The following is a 26,627-nucleotide window of genomic DNA, read 5'->3' as shown; positions in this document are numbered from 1 at the left end:
TCCCAGCTACTCGGGAGACTGAGGCAGGATGATTGCTTGAGCCCAGGAGTTTGAGGTTGCTGTGAGCTATGATTTTAGAAGAGTTTCTGAGCACTCCAGCAGAATGTGCCTCCGTGAGATTTTCCCCGTTGAGCAGATACGCCAGAGATGTTCAAATAGTAGGTATAAGATGAAACTATGTGCACTACATGTACTACCAGGTACCTTATCCCAGCTTTCTGCTGTACAAGTTGAATATGCCTTACCTAAAATGCTTGGGACCAGAAGTATTTTGGATTTTGGAATATTTGCATATATATAATGAGATATTTTGGGGATGGGACCCAAGTCTAAACACAAAATTCATTTATATTTCATATACACCTTATACACGTAGCCTGAAAGTAATTTTGTGTAATATTTGAAATAACTATGTACATGAAACAAAGTTTATGTATATTGAACCATTTTATTGTAGGCAGGCTTGTGTGGGAGAATCTGGGCATGTGCAGAAAGGATATATTGCAGTTGAAGGGGGCTGGGAGGGCCTTTTTTTCCCTTGGGGACACTAAATAAACTGTGCTGTGTACCTGCATTTTGACTGTGACCCATCACATGATGTCAGGTGTGGAATTTCCTACTTGTGACATCATGTCAGCATTCAAAAAGTTTCAGATTTTAGATTTTTGGATTAGGGATGCACAACCTATATTAAACTGAGAGCCTAAAATAGCATATTAATAAGTATGTGTTTTAGATTTGGAAATACTAATGACAAGCTCCTGCCTGAACTAAGGGGTTTCCATATGCATTTGCCAGTATCATTGTAACCGGCTCTAGGAACAAATTTCAATGACCCCTGTATGTTTTTTTAATAATCCTCTCCCTTAACTACTTGACCTTTTGAGTTGTTTCCCAGAAATGGTGGATTTTCTGCAAGACAAAGGAGCTGAGATTCTGAAGGCCCCTGGGCAGACTTCTTGATGCCAAGATTCACCATCCCCCACAACCTGCCTGATTCCCTGGCCCCTTGTTAGTTACACCACGACCTGCCCCAAGGCACCTGGCCTCTCCCTTAAAATCCCATGATCTTAGCTACTTTCCACAAGACGTCTTTCGTTTTAAAAATTCCCTTCTTCCTTGGCAATCCTTGAGCTGTCTCAATAATTGGGTTTTTGTACAACCGGCAACTGGACTCGGCCAAAACCCCCTCGTGGTTGACATCATCTCAGTAAAAGAAAGTGAACAGAAAACACTTGAGAAAAGTAACTTTAATTTTGTTAATCTGCATTGTGTTATACAAAGGTGATCACTTTCAGTAAAACTAAGAAACCTACAATAATTTCACAAAAACTTCTCTAGAAATAACGTAGTTTATAGAATATGCCTAAAAGTAAAATTTAAGAATATTAAAGTGAAGAAATACTAAGCTAATACTTAGAATACCAGAATATATGTAAGAGGGGGCAGGGAGACAGGAGCCAGCGGGTAGAGGCAGAAGTTGCTTTCTGAGATCTTTCTCACCTTAAGCCTGAATGCTTCATGCTCCCAAAGAATCCAATTATGGGAACAAAAATTACCTCATACTCAGTTTCACTTTAAAATACCATAAATCGGTTACATTCTCAAGTGTTGTTAAGTTGCTTATACAAACTTAAAGTCATGAGCATGACTTCAGGATCTGCACTTTTTATGTCAAGTGCTTTAACTAAGCAGTTTAGGGCCTCCTGTATTTTTCCACACTCTTTCAGCTCTTTTCCACGCATTACAAGAGTCTCATAGTCATTCACAGCCTCCACTGCCTTGTCCTGGGGAGAACCACCAGACGGAGGCTCAGACTCACCGGGAGAGGTTTCCTGAGCTGAAGCACTAGGCTTAGACACACTTGACACACTTAACTGGCTACACTTGTTTTCTGAAGACGGTGTTTCTCCGGAAGGATCCTCTTCTGTACACTCAGAGCCTTCCCCACTGCTTTCCTCTGCCTCTTCTTCTGGATAATCCTTAGCACTCTTTGCTTCACTGCTATTGTAAAATCTTTCCTCCATATCCTCCACATGGTCTAAAACCATATTAATAAGAGATCTCCTAGAAGCCAGAGATCTTCTAGGGTTTATAGACTTGTTTATGCTACTGGATACTTGGGGGGAAAAGAACCTTGCAGGTGGAATGACGTCATCTTTGGGAGTTGAAGCATCAAATTCTTTCAATGATGAGAAGAACTGAAAGGGGGATGTGTGAAATAAATTTGTGCTTGAGGTACCTTTAAAAGAATTATCTTCATCTTCACCATCTGAAACAATCCTTCTAGCTTTACTTCTGATTTTCACATTAACAACTACTTCTTCTGGTTCGTCGTCTTTCTCCGAAAAATCCCAAGTGAGATATGGTTTGCTACATACAGACTCTGCTCTGGAATTAGCTGCAGAGCCACACAAGCTATTTTCTTTCTTCACATGCTTTAAAGACTGACTGGAAGGATTTTTTCTATTGTCTGCGGAGTCTTCCAAGAAAAGATTGAAATCACAAGCATACTGTGGTGAAGATACGGAAGGTTCCTCTTCCAACTTGGCCTCATTTGCTTGAGCGTCCTGCAGTGCACCATGGGATGCTGACAAGTCATCAGCTATTTCAATAACGGATACACTTGATTCTGTATTTTGATTTTCATTTGTTACGGGATTAATGGGCCCAGGATTGCAGTGACGTAAAATCTCATCATCCTTTAGTTGACCTAGATTTGGCTTGGGATCAGCTTTGATTGATTTGCTAAGTAAATAATTAAAACTTCCCAGAGGGTTCTCTTGCAGTGCCTCCTGTGTAGGCCCCTCTTGTAACGCCTCTTTTTGTAGAGCTTCCTTTTCAGTTGCACAGCTTCTTGTCATTCCTGATAAAGAGTCATTCCGAGTTTCTTCCAAACTTCCAAACCCCGTGGGTAAAATAGCTATAGAATCAGCATCAAAGGCACTTTTGCCTGGGTGCCTACCATCTTGCAGGATGGTAAAGTTTGTCTTGGTACTGGAGAGATCTTCTTTCTCACCCTCTTCTGGGAGATCGTCAGTGATTGCATTTGACTCACCCTCTTCTGGGAGATCGTCAATGATTACATTTGACATTTGGGAAGTGATATGTTCTACCTGAGTATGATGAGTAGGTATAAGAGGTGAAGGCTGAGGCTGTGGATTATTCAATTTAGGGCATTTTTTCTTTGCTTGAGAAGGGAACACAGGTTCTCTTAGCCAGGCCCCCTCATTTCTAGCTCTTTGTTGTTCCATCAGGAGCTCTGTATTTTGAGACTCTAATTCAACAAGGAATTGAGCTTTCTGAACCCTTTGTTGAATATAGTGAGATTCTTCTATCACATCAAGCTCTTCTTTAACAGAGAGATCATGTGTGTACATCAAATCATGGTCTGAGATTCCGGCTATCCCCAAAGAGTGCAGGTAGGCAATATGTTCATCTAGTTTCTTATCAGATCTCCTCTGAGCAGCGTGCAGAGACTGAAGCTGCAGCTGGGTTACAGAGTTCTGAAGATCCTCGATTGTAAAGAGCTCTCTTAATTCTTGTTTACTAAAATATCGGAAAGGGTTCTTCTTTTCACCAGTAGTTTGTCTTATTAATGAGTCCTTGAACACCTGTCTTCTATATATTTTTTCCTCTACAGTCCCACAAGTGATTAGCCTATAAACCACAACATTTTCTTTTTGTCCAATTCGGTAAACTCTATCCACAGCTTGAGCATCAGTTGCAGGATTCCAGCTAGGGTCAAAAATGACCACTCTAGTTGCTGCAGTTAATGTTAAACCAACACCGCCTACTTGAGTGGTAAGCAGGAAAACAGAGTAATCTTTATTTTGCTGGAATAAGTTAATTCTCTTTTCTCGTTCCAGAAGATGAGTAATTGTTCCATCGATTCGCAAAATCTTAAAGCGCCTATTCTTTAAGAGGCGTTCGATGATGTTTAGAATTTGCCTTGATTGGGAAAACACCAGAGTTTGATGTCCCTCATCTCGCAATCTCTTCAGCAGGTCCATTAAGAATATCATTTTTCCAGATTCTTCCATCAGTGTATCATCAGTTATTTGATCAATATGATCCATGTCTGGGGAATCTTCCCCCTCATTTCCATCTTGAGCAGACAATTCAACAGTCCCTTGATTCAGCAAATGACAAGCCCGTGCCGACAGCAGCCTAGGGTGATCACACAGCTTCTTTAAGACACCTAGCTCAGCCAATGGTGAGCGGGTCTCCATTAACAACTCCTTGATATGATCTAAAGACACAAATTTCCTGTATATTTCTTCTTGTAAAGGTACAAGACGTATCCAAATTATTAAATCATTTTTCCTGGAAAGGGAAGGCATTTCACAAGTGGCGGCAACATCTGTATTCATTTCACTAAGTCTGACCTCTGCGTTCCTTGACTTTTTCTTTTGTACTTCTTCTTTAGTCCTCCTGAGAAAATAGGGTTTTATGATTGCCATTAAGTTTTCAGATATTTTAAATCCCAAGGCTTTTTCCCCTGGGGTGGCATCCTTCTCTCTTGCTCTAGTAATAGGATTTTCATACTCCATTTTGAAAGTTTTTAATGTTCCTAGCAGGGACCCTTGACAAGCAAAATCAAATAGGGACCACAGTTCTTGTAAATTATTCTGGATTGGGGTTCCTGTGAGGAGGAGACGATTACTTGCAGGGACAGCACGAGCACATAATGCAGACTTAGTAGATGAGGTTTTTATTTTATGTGCTTCATCAAGGATGACATAGTCCCACACAAACTCTTGGTCATTAAAGCTTGAAAGTTGCTGCCAATTATTGATTAACATTTGGTATGTAGTGATAATGACGCCATTCCTTTGCTGGATCCGTTTGAGGTTTCTGGTACGTTCATCCTTGCTAGGACCATGAAAGGTTTTGACTCTCATTCCTGGAGTCCACTTGACAAATTCTTTTAGCCATGTGTTAATAAGATTGGTTGGCATGATCAGCAGCACATGATTCACAAGTGAAGCATCAAACATACCAGAAAGGAAAGCAATGATTTGAACAGTCTTTCCTAATCCCATGTCATCTGCCAAGATACCACCTTTTCTTCCACCTCTGTATAGGTTATAGAGGAAAGCTACACCTTCCTTCTGGTGCTCAAAGAGTTGGTCATGCAGTTCTCGATAAAGCAGCAGGCCAGAGTTGCACACATCTGTAAATTCATCATCTCCATTTTCTGCCAAGTCCTCCAAGGCTTCCTGTATTTTTTGGATTCTGCTCATCACCTTTTCATTGGGAAAAATATCCTTTGCCAGATTGAAAAGTTTAAATGCTCCTTCCAGATCTCCATTCTTAGTTGCTTCTTTGGCCTCTTTCACATATCTATAAAAGAGGTTAAAAAAAGAAAGAAAAGAAACATTGTACATTCAGTCCAAGAACACTTTAGAGTCCGTTTTGGAATCCAAACTGCTGTTGTACTTTTTTTAAATTAATTAATTTAAAAAAATTTTTTTAGAGACTAGTTCTCCCTGTGGAGGAGAGCTGGCCCCTGCAGTTGGACTTTTAATATCCTTAATTCAGGATGGGAAAGATTAGCACAGAAGATGCCAATGAAAGCTGGTGTCACTTAAGACAAATATCCAGCAGACACTGCCAGCAACACCTTCAGGCACTAGCCATGGAAAATGAATGTGCAGGGCTGATGTGGTGGCTCACACCTATAATCCCAGCACTTTGGGAGGCAGAAGTAGGAGGATTGCTTGAGGCCAGGAGTTTGAGACCAGCCTGAGCAACATAGTAAGATCCTGTCTCTACAAAAATAAAAAAATTAGCATACACCTGCAGTCCTAGCTACTTGGGAGGCTGAGGCAAGAGGGTCGATTGAGCCCAGGAGTTTGGGGTTGCAGTGAGCTATGATGATGCAATTGTACTCTAGCCGGGGCAACAGAGCAAGACCCTGTCTCAAAAATAAATAAATAAATAAGTGTGTGTAGAGGTTATTGGTTTCACAGTATTAAAAATAAATTGCCACCCTTAATTATGAAGTGTTATTTTTTATAAAACAAACCAACCTCTATGTGTCGGGGCATAAAAACATGAGCGCTTCTCAGAACTTATTTTACTGGAACTCTGTGATACACTTGACACTATTCATGACTTTCCCCTTACAATTCCCACCTTCTACCAGATTCCTGCTGGTTTTCCTCCTCCATCACTGGCCATTTCTTCTTTAAGTTCTTCTTGGGCTCCTATTCTTCCTCCCAGAGGACTCAGTCCTGGGATCTCTTCTTACTCCTTATACTTTCTCCTTAAGCTTTCCTAGAGGTTCCACTCCCACCTATGAGTTCATGACTCCAAAATCACTCTCTCCAACCCAGAGCTTGCTCCCAGTCTATAGTCTAGATCCATATTCCAACTGCCTTCTGGACATCTCCACTTGAAGTTCTCACAGGCACCTCAAATTTAATTCATCCCAAATTAAACTTGCTATTTCCTCTCTAAAAACATGCTTCTCCATTTGTATGGCAGTAAATGACACTATCATCCACTTAGCCACCAAATCTGAAGATTATCCTTGACCTCAACCCAAATATGAATCATCCTTGACCTCTTTTGCATGCACCCCCACCCCTGGCCCAGGCAGTCCCAAGTCTTACTAACTTTATTTCCCAAGTATAACCACTTTCTCTCCATCTCTACTACCACTAATGTGGCCCAAGTCACTATCATCTCTGGCCTGGATAAACTGCAACTTCTTACTCACTGGTCTCCTACATCAACTCTTGCCTCCTGCAATACTATCTTAAAGCGTAAAAGAATCATGTCACTCCTATGCTCAAAGTTCTTCAGTGATTCATGGTCAATTGATTTCAACAAGGATGCCAAAACAATTCACTGGGGAAAGAATATAATTATTTGATTATTGTATATTCCTCCATTAAACTGAACGTCCTGTAAGGGCAGAGACCATTGCTGGTTTTGCTCAATATTGTTTCCAGCATCTAGAAATAGTGACTGTGACATAGTAGGCAATCAATAAGGATTTGTTGAATGAGTATATGAATATGCAAATTTGTGAGCCCTATAACTAGGTACAAAGAAACCTGAACTTTCAATGAAAGACTAAAAAACATAGAATTTTGCTGAACAAGCCAGTAGAACAGAACTATGGTAGGTTTTAAATGTTGATAATATTTCCATTTTATATAACTTATTTCCATAAATAAAGTATAGTTGTAGAAACGTAGTTTTGAAAAATGTTTTAATTAAAACTACTGAATAAAAATAATTCCAGGCCGGGCGCGGTGGCTCATGCCTGTAATCTTAGCACTCTGGAGGCCGAGGCGGGAGGATCGCTCGAGGTCAGGAGTTTGAGACCAGCCTGAGCAAGAGCGAGACCCCATCTCTACTAAAAATAGAAAGAAATGATTTGGACAGCTAAAAAATATATATATAGAGAAAAAACTAGCCGGGCATGGTGGCGCATGACTGTAGTCTCAGCTACTCAGGAGGCTGAGGCAGGAGGATCACTTGAGCCCAGGAGTTTGAGGTTGCTGTGAGCTAGGCTGATGCCACGGCACTCACTCTAGCCCAGGCAGCAGAGCGAGACTCTGTCTCAAAAAAAAAAAACAAAAAACAAACAGATACTCAGTAAAAATCAAATGAATGACAGATAAAGAGAAGCAACAATTTAGAGCCTGCTGGCTCCAAAACTCTGCCAATTCCTATGCTGGCAGGTCAGCTGCAGCCCCCACCCCCAACTCTGATGGGCATTAGAATTAAGTTACATTCCTGTTACTCTGACCTCAACGTGAGGCCATCGTGGCGACCACTGGACTAAGTGCCTGACTCTGAACCCCATTCCCACCACCCCGGGTGCCTCACCTGGATAACTGGTCTTCTGCCTTGGTCTATGTTTCAGAGCTTGTAGGAGAAAATACGTCATTTTTTACTATTAGACTATTTCCAAGTTCCTGAACTGGTAACCTACTCAGTATCTTGAACCCCCATGAAGACTGGGGTTCTGTCTAACTCTAGCCAGTCCTCCTCTCCACCAGAGACTAAAGTGCTGCCCCTGAACCCTAGCTCTGGGCCAGAATCCCCACTAATCACACCTTTTAAATGGCAACTGTCTGCACAGATTTCTTACCACCAACCTAAGATTCCTATTGCAGGGCTCCACCCACCCTCTGGAACCCCCACTTGGCAACCTCTGTCTGAACCACAACCAGAGTTTACAGTATTCCTTGGACACCACCACTTTCTGGCTAGGTTAAACCGCTGCTGTCAGCCAAGCTGCCTTCCCAGTGCCTGATCCACCCTAGTTAGCAGGTCTGATACCGCATCTCAGCCCTTTCCCTCCACTCAGTCTACTCCACAGATGAAGTTGGATTTAGGATGATATTCTTTCCCTATAATGGAGATGGGGGGAAATAAAATCTGCTTTTTATAGCTCTGTTCTGGATATCTGATTATTCGCAAGACTAGAATGGTTTTTGTAATATTGTTTGATTTTGCCACTTAAACTCTAATGACTTCCATTTTCCAGGGCTTGGAAGGAAAACATATGCCCTTTTTATTACTAATGTAATCACGTATCCATCTATGGCACACAGGATCCCTAATGATCTGGGGAACTTAGCTAACACTTCATGGGCTCAAATATTTTTTCCAAAATTGCTCCCTTATTCTCCTTGGATTTGGCTGGAGAGACGCCAGGCCTGCTTGGGAGCCAAGAGGACGAGGGAAGAATAACCAGTTTAGGACAAAGAACCACATCTCTCAAGTAGGAGAACAAGGAGAAAAACAGTGCTAGAGTACAGGGGGGAAATGCCAGTTTTTAATTCCATAGCAAGGGACAATAAAAACAAAAGTCTTTACATGTTTTAATGATTGCACTCAAAATTACATGCCTAGAACATGGTTCCCTTTAAGGATTGTTTTAAAGGACATATAAAAAGATTATATGCAAACAACTCCTGGCCAGGCGTGGTGGCTCACACTTATAATCCCAGTACTTCGGGAGGCCGAGGCAGGAGGATCGCGTGAGGCCAAGAGTTCAAGACCCTGGAGGAAGCGGACACACACAACCATTAAACTCAGGCTACAAGTCCTTTCACCCACAAATCTACCCTTTCATTGGCAGAACTGCCCAGTTGCTAACTCTTCGAGTCCTAACTCCACCTAAAGGTCTTTGCCATAAGAAGCCCTGCCCAAGTGGCCATTTAAAATCATCAAAGCATCTTTCAGGAAGATGCAAACATATTCCTAAACCTGTCAATAATCCCATCCCACCCACCACCCTTTGGAGCTAGCTGATACCTCAAGAAAAATTTCCTCTCCCCAGAGGGGCCACCAGGCTTACACGCTGAAAAGTTTTCCTACCTGGAGAAACCAATAAGCCATATTATACCTGTGCCCCAAAGAGCTAAGCCCAGCTAAACATGCAGTGTTTGCACATCAGCAGCTGGAAAGAGCGAGCAAGCTTAAGCTGCATGAGACAAACACTCAATTTTCCTTGATCTGGAGGGCCCTTTGGAACATTCTCTACAATGTTCTTCTAGAATGTGAAGGGACAGGGAAATAAATGCAAAGACCCTGACCCAGTAAAATTTTATTTGCTTCACATGCAAAGCAACTGGAAGTTGCTCTTTGTTTTCTAACCTTGCCACAGGCACTAGGTCTCTATGGGGGAGGAGGGGCCTGGTGCTGCCAAACTCAATGCATGTGAGTTGGAGCTATTGCTGTGCTTCTCAAAAGAACTCAGTTTCCCTATCTTGATCCAACTCCCTGACATATCTCTATGTCCAGTCCCCTTGTCAAGGTGCATGTGGATACATTAGACACGACTGATGTCTTCTGATTCTCAATCAAAATCAAAACATGTAGCTAACATAAAAATTGCAGGTGACATAAATGCCAGTATTGGAAACAGGTCCATTTAAAGCCCAGGCCATGACAGAACTAGTCTGGGAGGATTGCTTCCTTTTGGTCTCACTTTCAGGATGGTCACTTTAATCAAGAAGGGAAACATTTTATAATCACTTATAAATACAAGCTTCATATTATTAAATAATAGTGATTTCTGAGATAAGTCAGAGGACAACGTGGTTCACATTTTAGTCAAACAGTAAGTATCACTGATTATTTAATAATTAGCTTTTCCCTGTTTCGTCCCATTTTTAAGACAGACATTTAAGAGTCAAAAAACCTGTGCTGCTTTATCCATAATAGCCCAAAACTGGAAACAGCCCAAGTGTCCAGCTTGAATTAACAATCTGTGGTATATTCAAACAATGGATTCAAAAATAGAAAAAGAACTACATGTATGAATATATGCATGAATTCAGATATGTATGACTCTCAGAAGTATTATGCTGAGCCAAAGAAGCCAGTAGCAGTGTGATTTCACTTATCTGAAGTTCTGAAACAGGCAAAACTAATCTACGGTGGAAAACATCAGAGCAGTGGCTGCCTCTGGAAGTGGAAGGCAGAGGTGGGGATTGCCTGGGAAGTGGCATGAGGGAACTTTCTGGAGTGATAATAGTGTTCAATACCTTGATAGGGGCTTGGGTTACACAAGTGTATGCATTTGTCAAAATTCACCAGATGAAAACTTAAGATTTGTGCATTTCTTTGTATGCAAATTTTACTTTAAAAGAGAAACACTAAACAAATATTGAAATCTAGTTAATGGTTTTTATGCTGAAGTGTTTCGGGGAGAAGTATCCTGATGTCCACAATTCACTTGAAAATGCATCCAAAAAAAGAATAAGATGGACTGATGGAATATATATGTGATAAGAATAGATGAACAGATTCATGATAAAGCAAGTAGTAAAATGTTAATGATATAATCTAGGCAGTGGTTGAGAGAGAGAGAGAAAGACACTACTGAAAAGACTGCTTTGCCCATAGACTGCTTCCTCTTAATCTGAAGGCATATAAAACTGGGATTCATAACACGCTGCAATTTGGCTTCTTACCCAGCACTCTAATGCAACTATTCTCACCAAGGGCACCAGTGACCTCCATATTGGCAAATCCAATGGCCACTTCTTGGTCTTCATCTTGACCTTTCTACTATGTTTAAAACCACTGACCACCACCTCCCTTTTGAAGTTTCTCCTCCCCCTTAGATTCAGTAGCATACACCACTCTCTCCTAGATTTCTTCCTACCTCTCTAACCATTCCTTTTCAGTCTGCATCTTGAATTCCTCTCTCTCTGCCTATCCCCATATGTTAATAAATGTTGGTATTTCCAAGGATCTTTTTGTTGGCAATGCCCTATCTGACTCTATGTACTTTCCCCAGAAGATGTTACCCATGGCAACACCTTATGCTAGGTTGAACAGAATCCCCCAAAATTTCATGTCAACCTGGAACCTGTGAATGTGACCTTATTTGAAAATAGTGACTTTGCAGATGTAATCAAGTTAAGATGAGGTCATACTGATTAGGGTGGGCACTAATCCAATGACTGGTGTACTTATAAGAGGTAAATTGGGACACAGAAACAAAGGGAGGAGAATGCCATATGAAGATGGAGGTGGGAAATGGAGTGATGCATCTACAAGCCAAAAAGCTCCTAAGATTGCCAGTACCACCAAAAGCTAGCAGAGACATGGAACAGATCCTCTCTCACAACTTCCAAAAAGAAGCCAACCCTGCTGACACCTTGATTTTGGACTTCCAGCTTCCATAACTGTGAGAAAATAAATTTATGGGTTTTTTTTAAATCGTGGTAAAAACACACATAACATAAAGTTTGCCATTTTAACCTCTGTTCTTTGAGACAGGGTCTTGCTGTGTCGCCCAGGCTGGAGCGCAGTGGCCTGATCATAGTTCACTGTAACCCTGAACTCCTGGGCTCAAACGATCCTCTGACCTCAGCCTCCTGAGTAGCTAGGGTTACAGGCATGTGTGCCCAGGTAATTTTTTTTATTTTTGTAGAGACAGGATTTCGGGGTTTCGCTATGTTGCCCAGGCCGGCCTTAAGCTCCTGGCCTCAAGCAATCCTACCGCCTGCCTCAGCTGTGATTACAGGTGTGAACCACCACACCCCGGGCCCATTTTAACTATTTTACACCCTGGGCCCATTTTAACTATTTTAAGTATACAATGGCATTGACTACATTCACAATGTACAACCATCATCACTCTCTTTCTCATTATACCAAACAGAAACTCTGTACTCATTAAGCAATAACTCCCCATTTCACCCTCCCCCCAGTCCCTGATGACTTCTAATCTACTTTTTGTCTCTATGTCTTTGCCTATTCTAGATATTTCTTATAGGTAGAATCAAACAATATTTGTCCTTTTGTTTCTGGCAGTAGTTAACCAGATAACGTGGGCTGGAAGATTAACGGGCTGAAGGTACTAAAGGTCTATACCTACTGTAAAAGACCTTAATATTGTCCCTGGAGAATTTCATTTTGAGTTAGACTTTATCCTAAAGGGCCAGTCAGAATGTTAGCCACGAAATGCTCCCCTAAAAAATGAAACCTCCTTCCTGCTGAGGATCATTGGCTGGTATGATCCCTCTTGATGCCAAAGCACATCTGCTATGCCAGAAAAAAAGATAATTTTGGTTTTGGCATAATTACCATTAGGCTGTTTTTTCCGGAGTAATTAGCCAGCAGGTTCAGCTGCTTTCTGAGGGCATGTTGTTAGCGTGTATGTAGGAGGATGCTATCTTCCTGTTTATTCTAGCAGAAGGATATTTGCCAAGTTCAACAAAAACAGCACTAAAATTTTCAGGTCTAAATTACAAACGAGGGTTTCTAGAACCCTGCCTGCTTTAACTCACTTTGAAACAGGCCTTGCTCTCCTTGCCTGCTTGTATTCTCTTTATGACAGGATACAAAGGACCCGAAAGAGCATTAAGAGCCTTGGTTCTTGTTCAGGCCACACAGTTTGGTCCAGGTTAGTTCTCGTTTGAGGAATCCAAAGCCAATGACACAGATAATAAAAACTACAGAAAGTCTTACACACTGTTTTAAGTGATTGCTCTTATAGGTGAAATAGAGTACGTAGCTAGACAGTGTTAAGCTCCAAACCAAATCTTGTACAGGCTCCTATCCTGAGAGCCCAGGCTTACCATTAAATTGAACATACATATTTTATACATTTTTCTTTGTCTTATATTTCTTAGGCCATGCTCCAAAGTCATCAGCAGGTTTCTAACTGTTGTAGGGGCAAGGGGACTGTTGTGTGGGGGCAAGGGGAAACTTCCCCTTCGCTCCAGAAGCCTCACTGAAAGATCAACTCACAATAAGGTAGATTAATGAGAAAGAGGTTTATTTATCTGCACATGGGGGAGAATCACAGAGTGATTACCCAATATCCTAGTGGGGTCCAGGAATTTATATACCCTCATTTTAGGGGGAGAGAGGAAGATGAGTAATATAGGTAATTCCTTTTAGGGGCAATAAATGGTTGCTAGGAAGGATGAATAGATACTTGGGAGAATTATGGGATGGGGGGAAACAGACTGACTTTTAAATTAACCTGAGAGATGGGTATAACATTTAAAATGATTTGGGCCAGGTCTGACTGCATTCTTGATCTTCTTTCCAGCAATATATTGAGACAACAGGGAGGGGAAGTGATTGTTCTTTTTGATAGGTCTGTCTGGTTTATGCAGATAGAGGGAAAGCCCCTGCCAGTACCCATTGATCTCTAAGGGCCTTTAATGCAAAATACTCTTTATACCAAGGAGTCATATTTTAGGGTGAAATTTCCTGAGCTCCTTCACTATGATGATGAACCATGGTTACATTGGCACATTTGAAATCACTGATGATCACAGAGCTAGGAAAATTGTTGTGAACCTCACAGGCAGGTTAAACAAGTGTGGAGTGATCAGCCCCAGATTTGATGTGAACTCAAAGATCTAAAAAAAAAATGGCAAAATAATCTGCTCCCATCTCACCAGTTTGGTTTCATTGTACTGATAACCTCGGCTGGCATCATGGATCATGAAAAAGCAAGACAAAAACATACAGGAAGGAAAATTCTTGGATTCTTTTTCTAGGGATGTAATACATACTTACAAATAAAATGCCTCAATGGAAAAAATATATAGTATATACATACAATGGAATATTACTCAGCTTAAAAAGGAAGGAAATCCTGTCACATGTCACAACTGGATGAACCTTGAGCACATTATGCAAAGTATAATAAGCCAATCACAAAAAGACAAATACTATGATTCCATTTATGAGGTACCTAGAGTAGTCAAATTCATAGACACAGACAGAAGAATGGTGGTTGGCAGGGGTTGGGGGAAGGGGAAATGGGGAGTTATATTTAATGGTTATAGAATTTCAGTTTTACAAGAGAGAAAGAGTTATGGAGATGGATGGTGGTAATGGACTTAGCATCATGAATGCATTTAATGCCAGTGAAGTGTACACTTAAAAATGGTTAAGATGGTAAATTTTATGTTATATGTATTTTAACACAATAAAAAAATTGAGGATGGCTGGGCGCAGTGGCCCATGCCTGTAATCCTAGCACTCTGGGAGGCCGAGGCGGGAGGATCGCTCGAGGTCAGGAGTTTGAGACCAGCCTGAGCAAGTGCGAGACCCCATCTCTACTAAAAAATAGAAAGAAATTAGCTGGAGAACTAAAAATATATAGAATAAATTAGCCGGGCATGGTGGCACATGCCTGTAGTCCTAGCTACTCAGGAGGCTGAGGCAGAATGATCGCTTGAGCCCAGGAGTTTGAGGTTGCTGTGAGCTAGGCTGACACCACAGCACTCTAGCCCAGGCAACAGAGTAAGACTCTGTCTCAAAAAAAAAAAAAAATGGAGAGAATAAAGATCATGTCACCTACAAATACAGTTAGTTTTACTTCTTCCTTTCCAATCTGCATGCCTTTCTTTTTCTTTCCTAATTGCCCTGGCTAGAACCTCTGCTATAATGTTGAAACATGACATGACTAGAAGTGGCAAGAGCAGGCAAACATCCTTGTTTCATTCCTGATATAAGGGGGGAAAGCTATAAAAAATATAAATAAAAAATAAAAAAAATAAGGGGGGAAAGCTTTTAGTCTTTCACCATTAAATATGATATTAGCTATGGGTTTTGTGTCGATGCCCTTGGTGAGGTTAAGGAAGTTACCTTGTATTTCTAATTTGTTGAGTGTTTTAATCATGAAAGGGTGCTGGATTTTGTCAAATTCTTTATCTGCACCTATTGATATGAACATGTGGTTTTCACCCTTTGGTTTTAGACATGTTAACTTTGATATGTCAGGGCTGGGGGCAGTGGCTCACACCTTGAAATCCTAGCACTTTAGGAGCCCTAAGTGGGAGGATCTCTTGAGGCCAGGAGTTCGAGACCAGCCTGAGCACGAGTGAGAGTCCCCTGTCTCTACAAAAAATAGAAAAATTAGCCAGGCATACTGGCACACGCCTGTAGTCCCAGCTACTCGGGAGGCTGAGGCAGGAGGATCACTTAAACCCATGAGTTTGAGGGTGCAATGAGCTATGATGACGCCACTGCACTCCAGCCCAAGCAACAGAGCAAGACCCTGTCTCAGAAAAAACAAAGTTTGATATGTCTATTATCAAGTAGAGATGTCAAGTAGATACAGGAGTCTAGAGTTCAGAAGAGGTCAGGACTAAAGACAAAAATGTGATAAATGATAATCATTATGTAACAGAGGTAAAGGACTAAAAAAGGGCAAAATGTTTTAAGAATTATCTCTCTAAAACCCCCACCCTTTTTGGGAATTAAAACCTGCATTCCTTCCCCAAGCCCAGTAATCAAAGGGGCAGGAAAATGTTCTTTGCTGTTTGTTTTCTAGTATCTTAAACCACAGGAGATGGCTCAACAGAATTGTCCAGACAAAGGTCACCAGATCCTTTTCACTGGAGATAAGGTTCACCTAAACCATCAACTACAGTTAAACAGAGGCCCAGGGCCACAACATGTGACACTGGTCACATAGACACAAGCCCAACCTCTGAAAACCCCCCTTTGAAAAGCCCTACATTTCTGCTTAAAGGCAGGATGGCGGTCTTTTGAGATACTAGTCTGCTGCCCTTCTCATCTGCTGGCAAATTAACAAACTTCTCTTCCTTTCTTTCCTTTTCCTCAAACCACTCGTCCTGGTCACTCTCACTGATTCGGCCTCAGGGACGAGTACCAGTAACAATCAGAGAAATGCTAATTAAAACCACAATGAGGTATCACCTCATACCTGTTAGACTGGCTATTAAATAAAAAATATGAAAGATATGAAGTGCTGGCAAAGATGTGGAGAAAAGGGAACCCTTGTATACTGTTGGTGGTATTATAAATTATACAGCCATTTTGGAAAACCATATGGAGATTCCTTAAAAAACTAAAAATAAAATTACCAATATGATCCAGCAATCTCACTTCTGGGTATATTTCCAAAGGAATTGAAATCAGTATATTGAGGAGATATCTGCACTCCCATGTTTAGTGCAGCATTATTCACGATAGCCAAGATATGGAAACAACCAAATTACCCATAAACAGATGAATGGACTTTTCAAATGTCATATACATACACAATGGAGTATTATTCAGCTTTTAAAAAGCAGGAGATTCTGTCATTTGTGACAACATAGATGAACCTAGAAGACATTTTGCTAAGTGAAATGAGCCAGGAACAGAGACACAAATAATCCATGATATTACTTATATGTGGAATCTAAAAAAGTCGAACTCATAAAAGTAGAGAGTAGGTAGAATGGTGGTTACTAGAGGCTGGGGGGTGGTGGTGCACAGGGGGAAGTTAGGGGTGGATGAGGAAAAGAAAGATGTTGGTCACAGGGTACAAAGTTTCAGTTACACAAGAGGAAGAGGTTTTGGTGATTTATTGCACAGCATGGTGACTACTGTTAATATTAATATATCATACATTTCATTTTTAACTTTTAGAGACAGGGTCTCACACTGTCACCCCTGCTGAAGTGCAGTGGCATGATCATAGTTCACTGTAACCCCAAACTCCTGGGCTCAAGTAATCCTCCTGCCTCAGCCTCCTGAGTAGCTGGGATTACAGGTGTGGACTACCACACCTGGCTAATTTTTTAATTTTTGTAGAGGCAGGGTCTCACTATGTTGTCTCAAACTCCTGGCCTTGAACAATCTTCCTACCTCAGCCAAACTAAAAAACAAAATTATTCCAAAATAAAATTTACTTAAAAAAAAAGTGAAAGCTCTCAGCATAGACATGAGATTTAAAGCCAAGAACCCGGATAAGATTACCAAAGGAGTATATTAAACATAAAAAAGATATGGCATTCCAACATTAATATCATATTGAGAAGAATTTCACCTAATGAATATAGAAGGAATGGTGAAATCAGAAAATCATCACTTAGTTTTATTCTTCTTTTTTTTTTTTTTTGAGACAGTCTTGCTCTGTTGCCCGGGCTACAGTGCCGTGGCGTCAGCCTGGCTCAAAACAACCTCCCACTCAGGGCCTCAAGCAATCCTCCTGCCTCAGCCTCCTGAGTAGCTGGGACTACAGGCGTGTGCCACCACGCCTGGCTAATTTTTCTATTTTTAGTACAGATGGGGTCTTGCTCTTACTCAGGCTGGTCTCGAACTCCAGAGTTCAAGAGATCCGCCCGCCTCAGCCTCCCAGAGTGCTAGGATTACAGGTGTGAGCCACTGCACCTGGCCGGAAAATCATTACCTTGTAATCCCTAAGGAAGTAACTGATTTGGGCAATGATTATCAATGGATGAAAGGCTGATGGGGAACTGATATTCACAGGATACTAAAGTATCCCCAAAATATAATACTTCCTCATCATAAGGGGAAAAATGCAACTTTGCAAAGGAGGGTATAGCCTGTGATCACTGAACCCACTGATCTTAGCATTACTAAAAGCAGGAAATTCAGACCTTATATGCTTCTGGATATGATGCAATATGAAGTACACAGTCTTACCTATGAAGTATTCACGCTAAAAATGTTGAACCTTAATCTTATCAGACCTTTAGCTTAAATTACTGGAGAACAAGCTGATGACGCTAGAAGGAAGCCATCAGGCTAATCCAAATCATTGGCATAGAAATAAAAGTAACGGGGGAAGAATTGTTCTAGATTAAAAGAAGCACAAGAAACATAACAGCCAAATGCAGTTGTGGACCTTCTTTGGATCCTGATTCAAAAGTAAAACAACTATAGGCCGGGCGCGGTGGCTCACACCTGTAATCCTAGCCCTCTGGGAGGCCGAGGCGGGTGGATCGCTCGAGGTCAGGAGTTCGAGACCAGCCTGAGCGAGACCCCGTCTCTACTAAAAAAATAGAAATAAATTATCTGGACAACTAAAAATATATATAGAAAAAAAAAAATAGCCGGGCATGGTGGCGCATGCCTGTAGCCCCAGCTACTGGGGAGGCTGAGGCAGTAGGATCGCTTAAGCCCAGGAGTTTGAGGTTGCTGTGAGCTAGGCTGATGCCACGGCACTCACTCTAGCCCGGGCAACACAGCGAGACTCTGTCTCAAAAAAAAAAAAAAAGTAAAACAATTATAAAAAGACCACTTGAAAAATCTGAATATGGACTGTATATTAGATGATATCGATGCATTAGTTTGTTATGTGTGATATGGTATGGTGGTTTTATAAGAATATGTTCTTTTTAAGGGATATATAGTGAAGTATTGAAGGGTAAAATGCCATGAATGAAGTCTAGGGATTTACTTTATTTAAAATATCTTAGAAGATAGGAGGAGGAATATTAGCAGAATCTGAGAAGCAGCAGCCAGTGAGGCAGGAAGAAATTCAGGAAGTTAGGTGTCCTAGAAGACAAATGAATCATGAGTTTCATGGAGAAGTGATCAGCTTTGACACATATTGATGGTCAAGGAAGATAAGGATTGAGAATTGACCACTGCATTTAGTTATATGAAAGTCATTGGTGGACCGGGCGTGGTGGCTCACACCTGTAATCCTAGCACTCTGGGAGGCCGAGGCGGGTGGATCGCTCGAGGTCAGGAGTTTGAGACCAGCCTGAGCAAGAGCGAGACCTCATCTCTACTAAAAATAGAAAGAAATTATCTGGCCAACTAAAAAAATATATATATAGAAAAAATTAGCCGGGCATGGTGGTGCATGCCTGTAGTCCCAGCTACTCAGGAGGCTGAGGCAGTAGGATCACTTAAGCCCAGGAGTTTGAGGTTGCTGTGAGCTAGGCTGACGCCATGGCACTCACTCTAGCCCGGGCAACAGAGCGAGACTTTGTCTCAAAAAAAAAAAAAAAAAAAAAGTCATTGGTGACCATGACAAAAGCAGTCTGAGTAGAGTGATGGGGTAAAAACCTGATTGGAGTGAGTTTAAGAGAACCTGGGAGGAAAGAAATTGGAAATGAGAAGTGTGGGTGATGATACTTACACCTGGGATTTTGCTGTGAATGGAAGAAAAGAAATGGAGCAGTAACTGGAGTGGAAAGTAGGGTCAAGAGAGGCTTTTTTTAGAGATGAAGAACTGATGGATCAAAGTCCTTATACCAGTGGGTGACAAGGGATGAAATCTTTTGTACAAATGGAGGGGTTGTGCCTTAGCTATAAGCATGGAGAGTTCATCCATAGGAACGGGACAAAAGGCAAAGAACACAGGAATAATGCTGGGAGGTAGGTTGATATGGGAGAAGAAACTTGAAGTTCTCTTCTGATGGCTTCTATCATCCCAGTGAAATTGGAAGCAAGGTCACAGGCTCAGAGAGATGAGGGAGGTGTCGAGGGTCTGAAAAGCAAGAAGTACGAAGTAGGCATCTAATAGAATAGATGCGTGAATACACAAGAGAAATGTAATATGACTGCCCAGTAGCACTAAGGGCCTGCTTGATGTTAATAATTATGGATTTCAAGTGAGACCAGGCAGCATGGTTGCTTCAACCATGTTCATCTCAGTGGGCCTGAGTTGGATTTAGCAGTGTATTAGTTTCCTATTGCTGCTGTTACAAATTATCAAGAATGGGCCAGGCACGGTGGCTCGTGCCTGTAATCCTAGCACTCTGGGAGGCCGAGGCAGGTAGATAGCTCAAGGTCAGGAGTTCAAGACCAGCCTGAGCAAGAGCGAGACCCCGTCTCTACTACAAATAGAAAGAAATTATCTGGCCAACTAAAAATATATAGAGAAAAAATTAGCTGGGCATGGTGGCACATGCCTGTAGTCCCAGCTACTCGGGGGGCTGAGGCAGTAGGATCGCTGGAGCCCAGGAGTCTGAGGTTGCTGTGAGCTAGGCTGACGCCACGGCACTCTAGTCCAGGCAACAAAGCGAGACTCTGTCTCAAAAAAAAAAAAACAAAAAAAAAAACAAATTATCACAAATGTAATGGTTTAAAACCACACAAATGTATTATCCTCTATCTTGCAGGTTATATAGGTTAGAAGTCTGACACAGGTCTCACTGGGCTAAAATTAAGGTGTCAGCAGGGCTACATTCCTTTCTGGAGGCTCTAGGGGAGAATCTATTTCTTGTCTTTCCAGCTTCTAGAGGCCACACACATTTCTTGGCTCATGGCCCTTTCCTCCATCTTCCAACCCAGCTGTGACAGGTTGAGTCCTCACACTGCATCACTCTGACCTCCTTTTCCAAATTCCTCTTCCACTTTTAAGGACCCCTGTGATTACACTGGGCCCTCTCAGACAGTCCAAGATAATTTCCTATATTAGGGTCAGCTGATTAGCGACCTTAATTCCATCTTCAAACTTAATTCCTCTTTGCCATATAACATGTTCACAGCTCTCAGGAATTAGTATGTAGACATCCTTGGGGGGCCATTATTCTGCTTACAACATGAAGGCTGTGGTCTTGCCAAGCCAGTGTAATGAAGTGTGAGAGAGAGAAAAAAGTTAGGTGGATGCAAGTTTCCATATTACTGACTCTGAACTTCAAGCTATGTAAGGAGGGAAGTGAGTACCTGAGACAGGCAAGCAACAGTGAAAAGACAGAATCGATATACTATAGGTCCCAGCCATACCAAAGGGTTATTGGAATTGATGTACTAGAGACAATGAGGTAGACACTGGAGAGTAGAATGCTTGAAATAGAGATAGCAGAGGTGTAATCAAAAATCTGAATTCATAACTGATGTTTCACTGCTGACAGCTTTTAAGTTCCACTCCTCCCTTTTTCCCTTCTGTCCCACATCTGGGCAAGCTAAAATGAAATCCCAGATGCTTCCTCCTTTGGCACCAGAGGGAAGCTCAGACCGTGCAAGTTCCAGCCCACACACAAGAACCCTCACCCCAGCCCCACCTAACCACCATAAAAACCCCAAGCCTAGGCCTGGCGTGGTGGCTGACGCCTGTAATCCTAGCACTCTGGGAGGCCAAGGCAGGAGGATCACTTGAAGTCAGGAGTTTGAGACCAGCCTGATCAAGAGCGAGACCCCATCTCTACTAAAAAATAGAAAGAAATTAGCTGGACAACTAAAAATATATAGAAAAAATTAGCCTGGCGTGGTGGTGCATGCCTGTAGTCCCAGCTACTCGGGAAGCTGAGGCAGGAGGATCGCTTGAGCCCAGGAGTTTGAGGTTGCTTTGAGCTAAGCTCATGCCATGGCATTCTAGCCCGGACACAGAATGACACTCTGTCTAAAAAACAAAAAAAAAGAAGTTAATCACAAATAACCATATTATATGATTCCATTTATATGAAATGTCCAAATACACAAATCTATAGAGATGGAAAGTAGATTAGAGGTTGCCTAGGGCTGGGAACAAGAAGGGAATGGGGGTGATGGCTAAAGTATATGAGGTTTCTTTTTGGAGTAATAAAATGTTCTAAAATTAACCGTGGTAGGCCGGGTGCGGTGGCGCACACCTGTAATCCTAGCACTCTGGGGGACTGAGGCAGGAGGATCGCTCGAAGTCAGGAGTTTGAGACTAGCCTGACCAAGAGCAAGACCCCGTCTCTACTAAAAAAATAGAAAGAAATTAGCCAGACAACTAAAAATATATATAGAAAAAATTAGCCAGGCATGGTGGTGCATGCCTGTAGTCCCAGCTACTTGGGAGGCTGAGGCAGTAGGATTGCTTGAGCCCAAGAGTTTGAGGTTGCTGTGAGCTAGGCTGATGCCACGGCACTCTAGCCTGGGCAACACAGAGTGAGACTCTGTCTAAAAAAAAATAAATTAAAAAAAAAATTAGCTGGGCATGGCGGTGCATGCCTGTAGTCCCAGCTACTTGGGAGGCTGAGGCAGGAGGATTGCTCAAGCCCAGGAGTTTGAGGTTGCTGTGAGCTGGGCTGACACCACGGCACTCTAGCCTGGGCAACAGAGTGAGATTCTGTCTCAAAAAACAACAACAACAACAACAAAAAAAAAAATTTAAAAAAGAAATTAGCCAGGCATGGTGGTGCATACCTGTAGTCCCAGCTACTCGGGAGGCTGAGGCAGGAGGATTGCTCGAGCCCAGGAGTTTGAGGTTAAGACTGTCTCAAAAACAACAACAGCAAAAAATTAAAAAAAAAAATTAGCCGGGCATGGTGGTGCATGCCTGTAGTCCCAGCTACTCAGGATGCTGAGGCAGGAGGATTGCTCGAGCCCAGGAGTTTGAGGTTAAGACTGTCTCAAAAACAACAACAACAACAAAAAATTTAAAAAAAATATTAGCCGGGCATGGTGGTGCATACCTGTAGTCCCAGCTACTCGGGAGGCTGAGGCAGGAGGATTGCTTGAGCCCAGGAGTTTGAGGTTGCTGTGAGCTAGGCTGATGCCACAGCACTCTAGCCCGGGCAACAGAGTGAGATTCTGTCTCAAAAAAAAAAAAAAAATTAGCCAGGCATGGTGGTGCATGCCTGTAGTCCCAGCTACTCAGAAGGCTGAGGTAGGAGGATTGCTCGAGCCCAGGAGTTTGAGGTTAAGACTGTCTCAAAAACAACAACAAAAAAAAAAATTAAAAAAAAAAAATTAGCCAGGCATGGTGGTGCATGCCTGTAGTCCCAGCTACCCGAGAGGCTGAGGCAGAAGGATTGCTTGATCCCAGGAGTTTGAGGTTGCTGTGAGCTAGGCTGATGCCACGGCACTCTAGCCCGGGCAACAGAGTGAGACTATGTCTCAAAAAAAAAAAAAAGAAGAAGGAAATCCTGTCACATGATATAACACGGATAAACCTTGATGACATTATGGTAAGCGAAATAAACCAGTCACAGAAAGACAAATACTGCTCATTTCCACACGTATGAGGTATCTAAAGTGGTCAAAATTCATAGAGACAAGCAGCACAATTCACAATTGCAAAGATGTGGAAACAATCCAAGTTCACATCAATATATGAGTGGATTAATAAAATGTGGTATATGTACACCATGGAGTACTACTCAGCTATAAGAAACAATGGTGATATAGCACCTTTTATATTTTCCTGGGAAGAGTTGGAACCCATTCTACTAAGTGAAGTGTCCGAGGAATGGAAAGATAAGCACCACATGTACTCACCATCAAATTGGTTTCACTGATCATCACCTAGGAGCACATTTAGGAATAACATCGATCGGGTTTCGGGCAGATATGGGTGGGGGAGGGGATGGGTGAAAAAAAAAAAGATAATGGGGACTTGGACCACTGTGAAAAATACCTCATTTAAAGCTTTTGCATTTCCCAGAATTAGTGAGACCATGGTTATGACCTTGGGGGTAGAAAAGACCTGAAACAATATACAAAATACAAAAATCACAAAGAAAAGGATTAATAAATTTTAATAAATTAATAAGTTTAATAAAAAAAATTCATAGAGACAGAAGAATAGTGGTTGCCAGGAGCTGGAGGCAGGGGGAAATGGGGAGTTCCTTAATGGGTATAGTTTTAGTTTTGCAAGATTAACAGTTCTAGAGATGGGTGGTGAGAGTATAATATGAAGGTACTTAACAGTACTAAACTGTATACTTAAAAATGGTTAAGATGGTAAATTTTATGTTATGTGTACTTTAACACAATTTTAAAAAATTTTTTAAATGCTCATCCCAACATCACCCGCCCTCCACCCTTAGCCAACTGGTAAATGCTTAGGCATTCTTCAACACAAAGCTCAAATGTTTCTGCCTCTTGTGAGGCCTTCCCTTAGCTCACCGACCCTTGTAGTTGGCCATTCCCTCCTTTATGCCAACATTATGCCCTGCACATTTTACCTCTTACAGCACTCATCAAACGTTAGAGTAATTATTGGTTTACGGGTCCGTTTCCACTACTAGATTATAAGCAATTCGAGGGCAGGGACCGTGTTGTACTCATCTCTGTTATCTCCCAGGCCTGGGGCTTGGTAGGCTGGGAAAACTCAAGAAGGGCTTGATCAACGGAAGTTTTGGCTCTCAAAGAGCTCATACCGGAGGGTTATGTGCCCCAAAAAGGAGGCACTGGGAGCTCCCCAAGCTTTAGAAATCTCATCAAATATCCAGAACCGATTCCCACGTCCTACTCGGAGAGCGCGGGCGCGTGTCTCACAAGGCTCCGCATCAGCAGCTTGGGTCCCTGGGAGGGTCCGATGGCCACCCCACCCAGAGCCAGGGCCTGCGAGCTAGACCCCTCTGGCGGCCCAGACATACCTCTGGTAAAGAGCAGCCTGCCCTGGGCTCAAGGCCTCGGCTTCCGCAAACCCTTGGGAGGCCTCCATGACCCTCGGATTCCGTCCCAGGTACCTCCGCAGTAGCTTTGAGCTTGAATTTCGCTCGCTCCCGCCCCGCGCATGCTCTGTGCGCAAACGGAAGGGGCAGGGCCAACCGACGGCCTCGCGGCCGGCCAATCCCCGACCCTGCACTGCGGCCACACCGCCCGAGCACCGCCCACGAAGGTCGTGCGCCTGCGCCTACGCGCGCTGGAGTTAGGAGGAGGTCGCCGCCCGCGTGGCCTGCAGTGCCCTTTGTTCCCCTGCATTTTCAAGCCAATCCAAATCATGCTGCGGCGAATTCGTGTGTCTGCGTGCGTTTGCGTGTGCCATCCGGGTCTGCCTGATATGATCTCGATGATATTATCTCAGTCATTGTAGTGGCCGCTGCAAACCTCCTCCATCGCCTGCTCATCCCCGCCCTCCGCGCCCCCAGATATTCTCCCTTGCCTGCTCGCTAGTACCTGTCACTGAGCACGCTTTGAATTCAAACGCTATGGGAGGCGTAGTCCTCGCGACTTAAACTCACATAAAGAAAGGACTTCAAGAGCCAACCGAAAGCTCTCATTTAAGAAATAAGTAGTGCTGTGGTCACCATTTCTTGAGAAGCTCCAACTGAGATGCAGTCATATTTTCAAAGGCAGAGCTAAAGGCTTAGGGAAATGTAATGATTGAATTTAAGTGGCTTGCTTGGGCGATGCTAAGTAGGAGGTTGTCGGCCACAAAAAAAGGTGTCTTTGTTCGTATACTGGTAAGAACGTTATTATTCCTCAAGGCACTAATTCAGCATTCAGTATTTGAAAACTCACCTATTGCCCCAGTCATATATGTCCAGAGGATTTTAAGATTTTTATAAAATTCATAGACCATTATGAGTTAAAAGAGATCTCAGAGAAGATGGGCTATTTTCTTGGTGTGTATGACTTTAAGTCATATGTTTATATGGCTTTAAGCCATCTGTTAAGAGGCCTTTTACTTAATATTATACTACTCTTATCCCCATTTTTCAGATGTGGAAACTGAGGCTCAGAAAGCTAAAGTGGGCCAGCTGTGGTGGCTCATACCTGTTATCCTAGCACTTTGGGAGGATCATTTGAAGCCAGGAGTTCCAGACCAGCTGAGCACAAGCCAACCCTGTCTCTACAAAAAATAGAAAAATTAGCCAGGTGTGGTGGTGTGTGCCTGTCTGTAGTCCCGGCTACTCGGGAGGCTGAGGCAGGAGGACTGCTGGAGCCTAGGAGTTTGAGGTTGCAGTGAGCTATGATGATGCCACTGCACTCTAGCCAGAAGAGAGAGTGTGAATTTGTCTCAAAAAAAGAAAAAAGATAAGGTGACTTCACCTAAGGTTCCCAAGCTGGGAAATGGCAGAGCCAGAATTCAATATTAGGTCAGTATGGACACAAATCTGTGCTTTTTCACTGTAACACATTGCCTATTGCTGGAAAGAAGAGGGGAGTGGTGAGAAATGAGGTTGATGAGGTAGTTGGAGGCCAGGTTATGAAAGAGCTTGTTTACCCTGCTGAAGTGTTTGAATCACATATTTTCCTGGAGGCAAGTTTGGATTGAGGTATGCTATGGTCTGAATGTCCCCCAAAATTCATGTGTTGAAACTTAATCCCCACTGTGGTGGTATTAAGAGGTGAGGCCTTTGAGGAAGTGATTAAGTCATGAGGGATCTTCCCTCATGAATGGATTAGTGCCTTATGAAAAGGTGGGAGGAACTCGTTTAGGCCCGCTTTGCTCTTCTGTTCTGCCATGTGAGGATATAACATTCCTCCCCGTCCAGAGGATGCAATAAGAAGGTGCCATCTTGGAACCAGAGAGCAGTCCCTACCAGACACCAATCCTGTTGGCACCTTGATCTTGGACTTCTCAGCTTCCAGGACTGTGAGAAATAAATTTCTATTGTTTATAAATTACCAGTCTGTGGTATTTTGTTACAGCAGCACAAACACTGGATGAGTCGAGTGTCCAGTTGCCCTGGATACCCAAAGGATGAGTAGGGAGAGAAGAAGAGAATAGGAGAGAAGTAGGGGAGAATTCTACTTCTACG

At 42.5% G+C, this 26,627-nt stretch overlaps 1 protein-coding gene across 1 annotated transcript; it reads right to left on the bottom strand.

Annotated features, from left to right (window-relative positions):
* Positions 1-1,243: 1,243 nt before the first annotated feature.
* On the bottom strand, positions 1,244-24,714 carry ERCC6L (ERCC excision repair 6 like, spindle assembly checkpoint helicase). The gene is made up of 2 exons (XM_045538151.1): positions 24,516-24,714; positions 1,244-5,346 (listed from the first exon to the last, which is right to left on the bottom strand). Exons 1-2 carry the CDS (start codon positions 24,581-24,583, stop codon positions 1,605-1,607), a joined length of 3,810 nt encoding a protein of 1,269 aa, XP_045394107.1. The 5' UTR covers positions 24,584-24,714; the 3' UTR covers positions 1,244-1,604.
* Between the last annotated feature and the right edge of the window lie 1,913 nt (positions 24,715-26,627).

This window comes from Lemur catta, chromosome X (genome assembly GCF_020740605.2).
Source record: "Lemur catta isolate mLemCat1 chromosome X, mLemCat1.pri, whole genome shotgun sequence".
NCBI lineage: Eukaryota > Metazoa > Chordata > Mammalia > Primates > Lemuridae > Lemur > Lemur catta.
Note: the sequence above shows the minus strand (reverse complement) of the source record. Positions and strands in the feature narration are given on the sequence as shown.

Coding starts and splice junctions, on each gene's coding strand:
- ERCC6L (XM_045538151.1), bottom strand. CDS start 24,583: ATGGAGGCCTCCCAAGGGTTTGCGGAAGCCGAGGCCTTGAGCCCAGGG. Junction 5,347..24,515: donor CAGGCTGCTCTTTACCAGAG/GTATGTCTGGGC, acceptor CCTCTTTTATAG/ATATGTGAAAGAGGCCAAAG.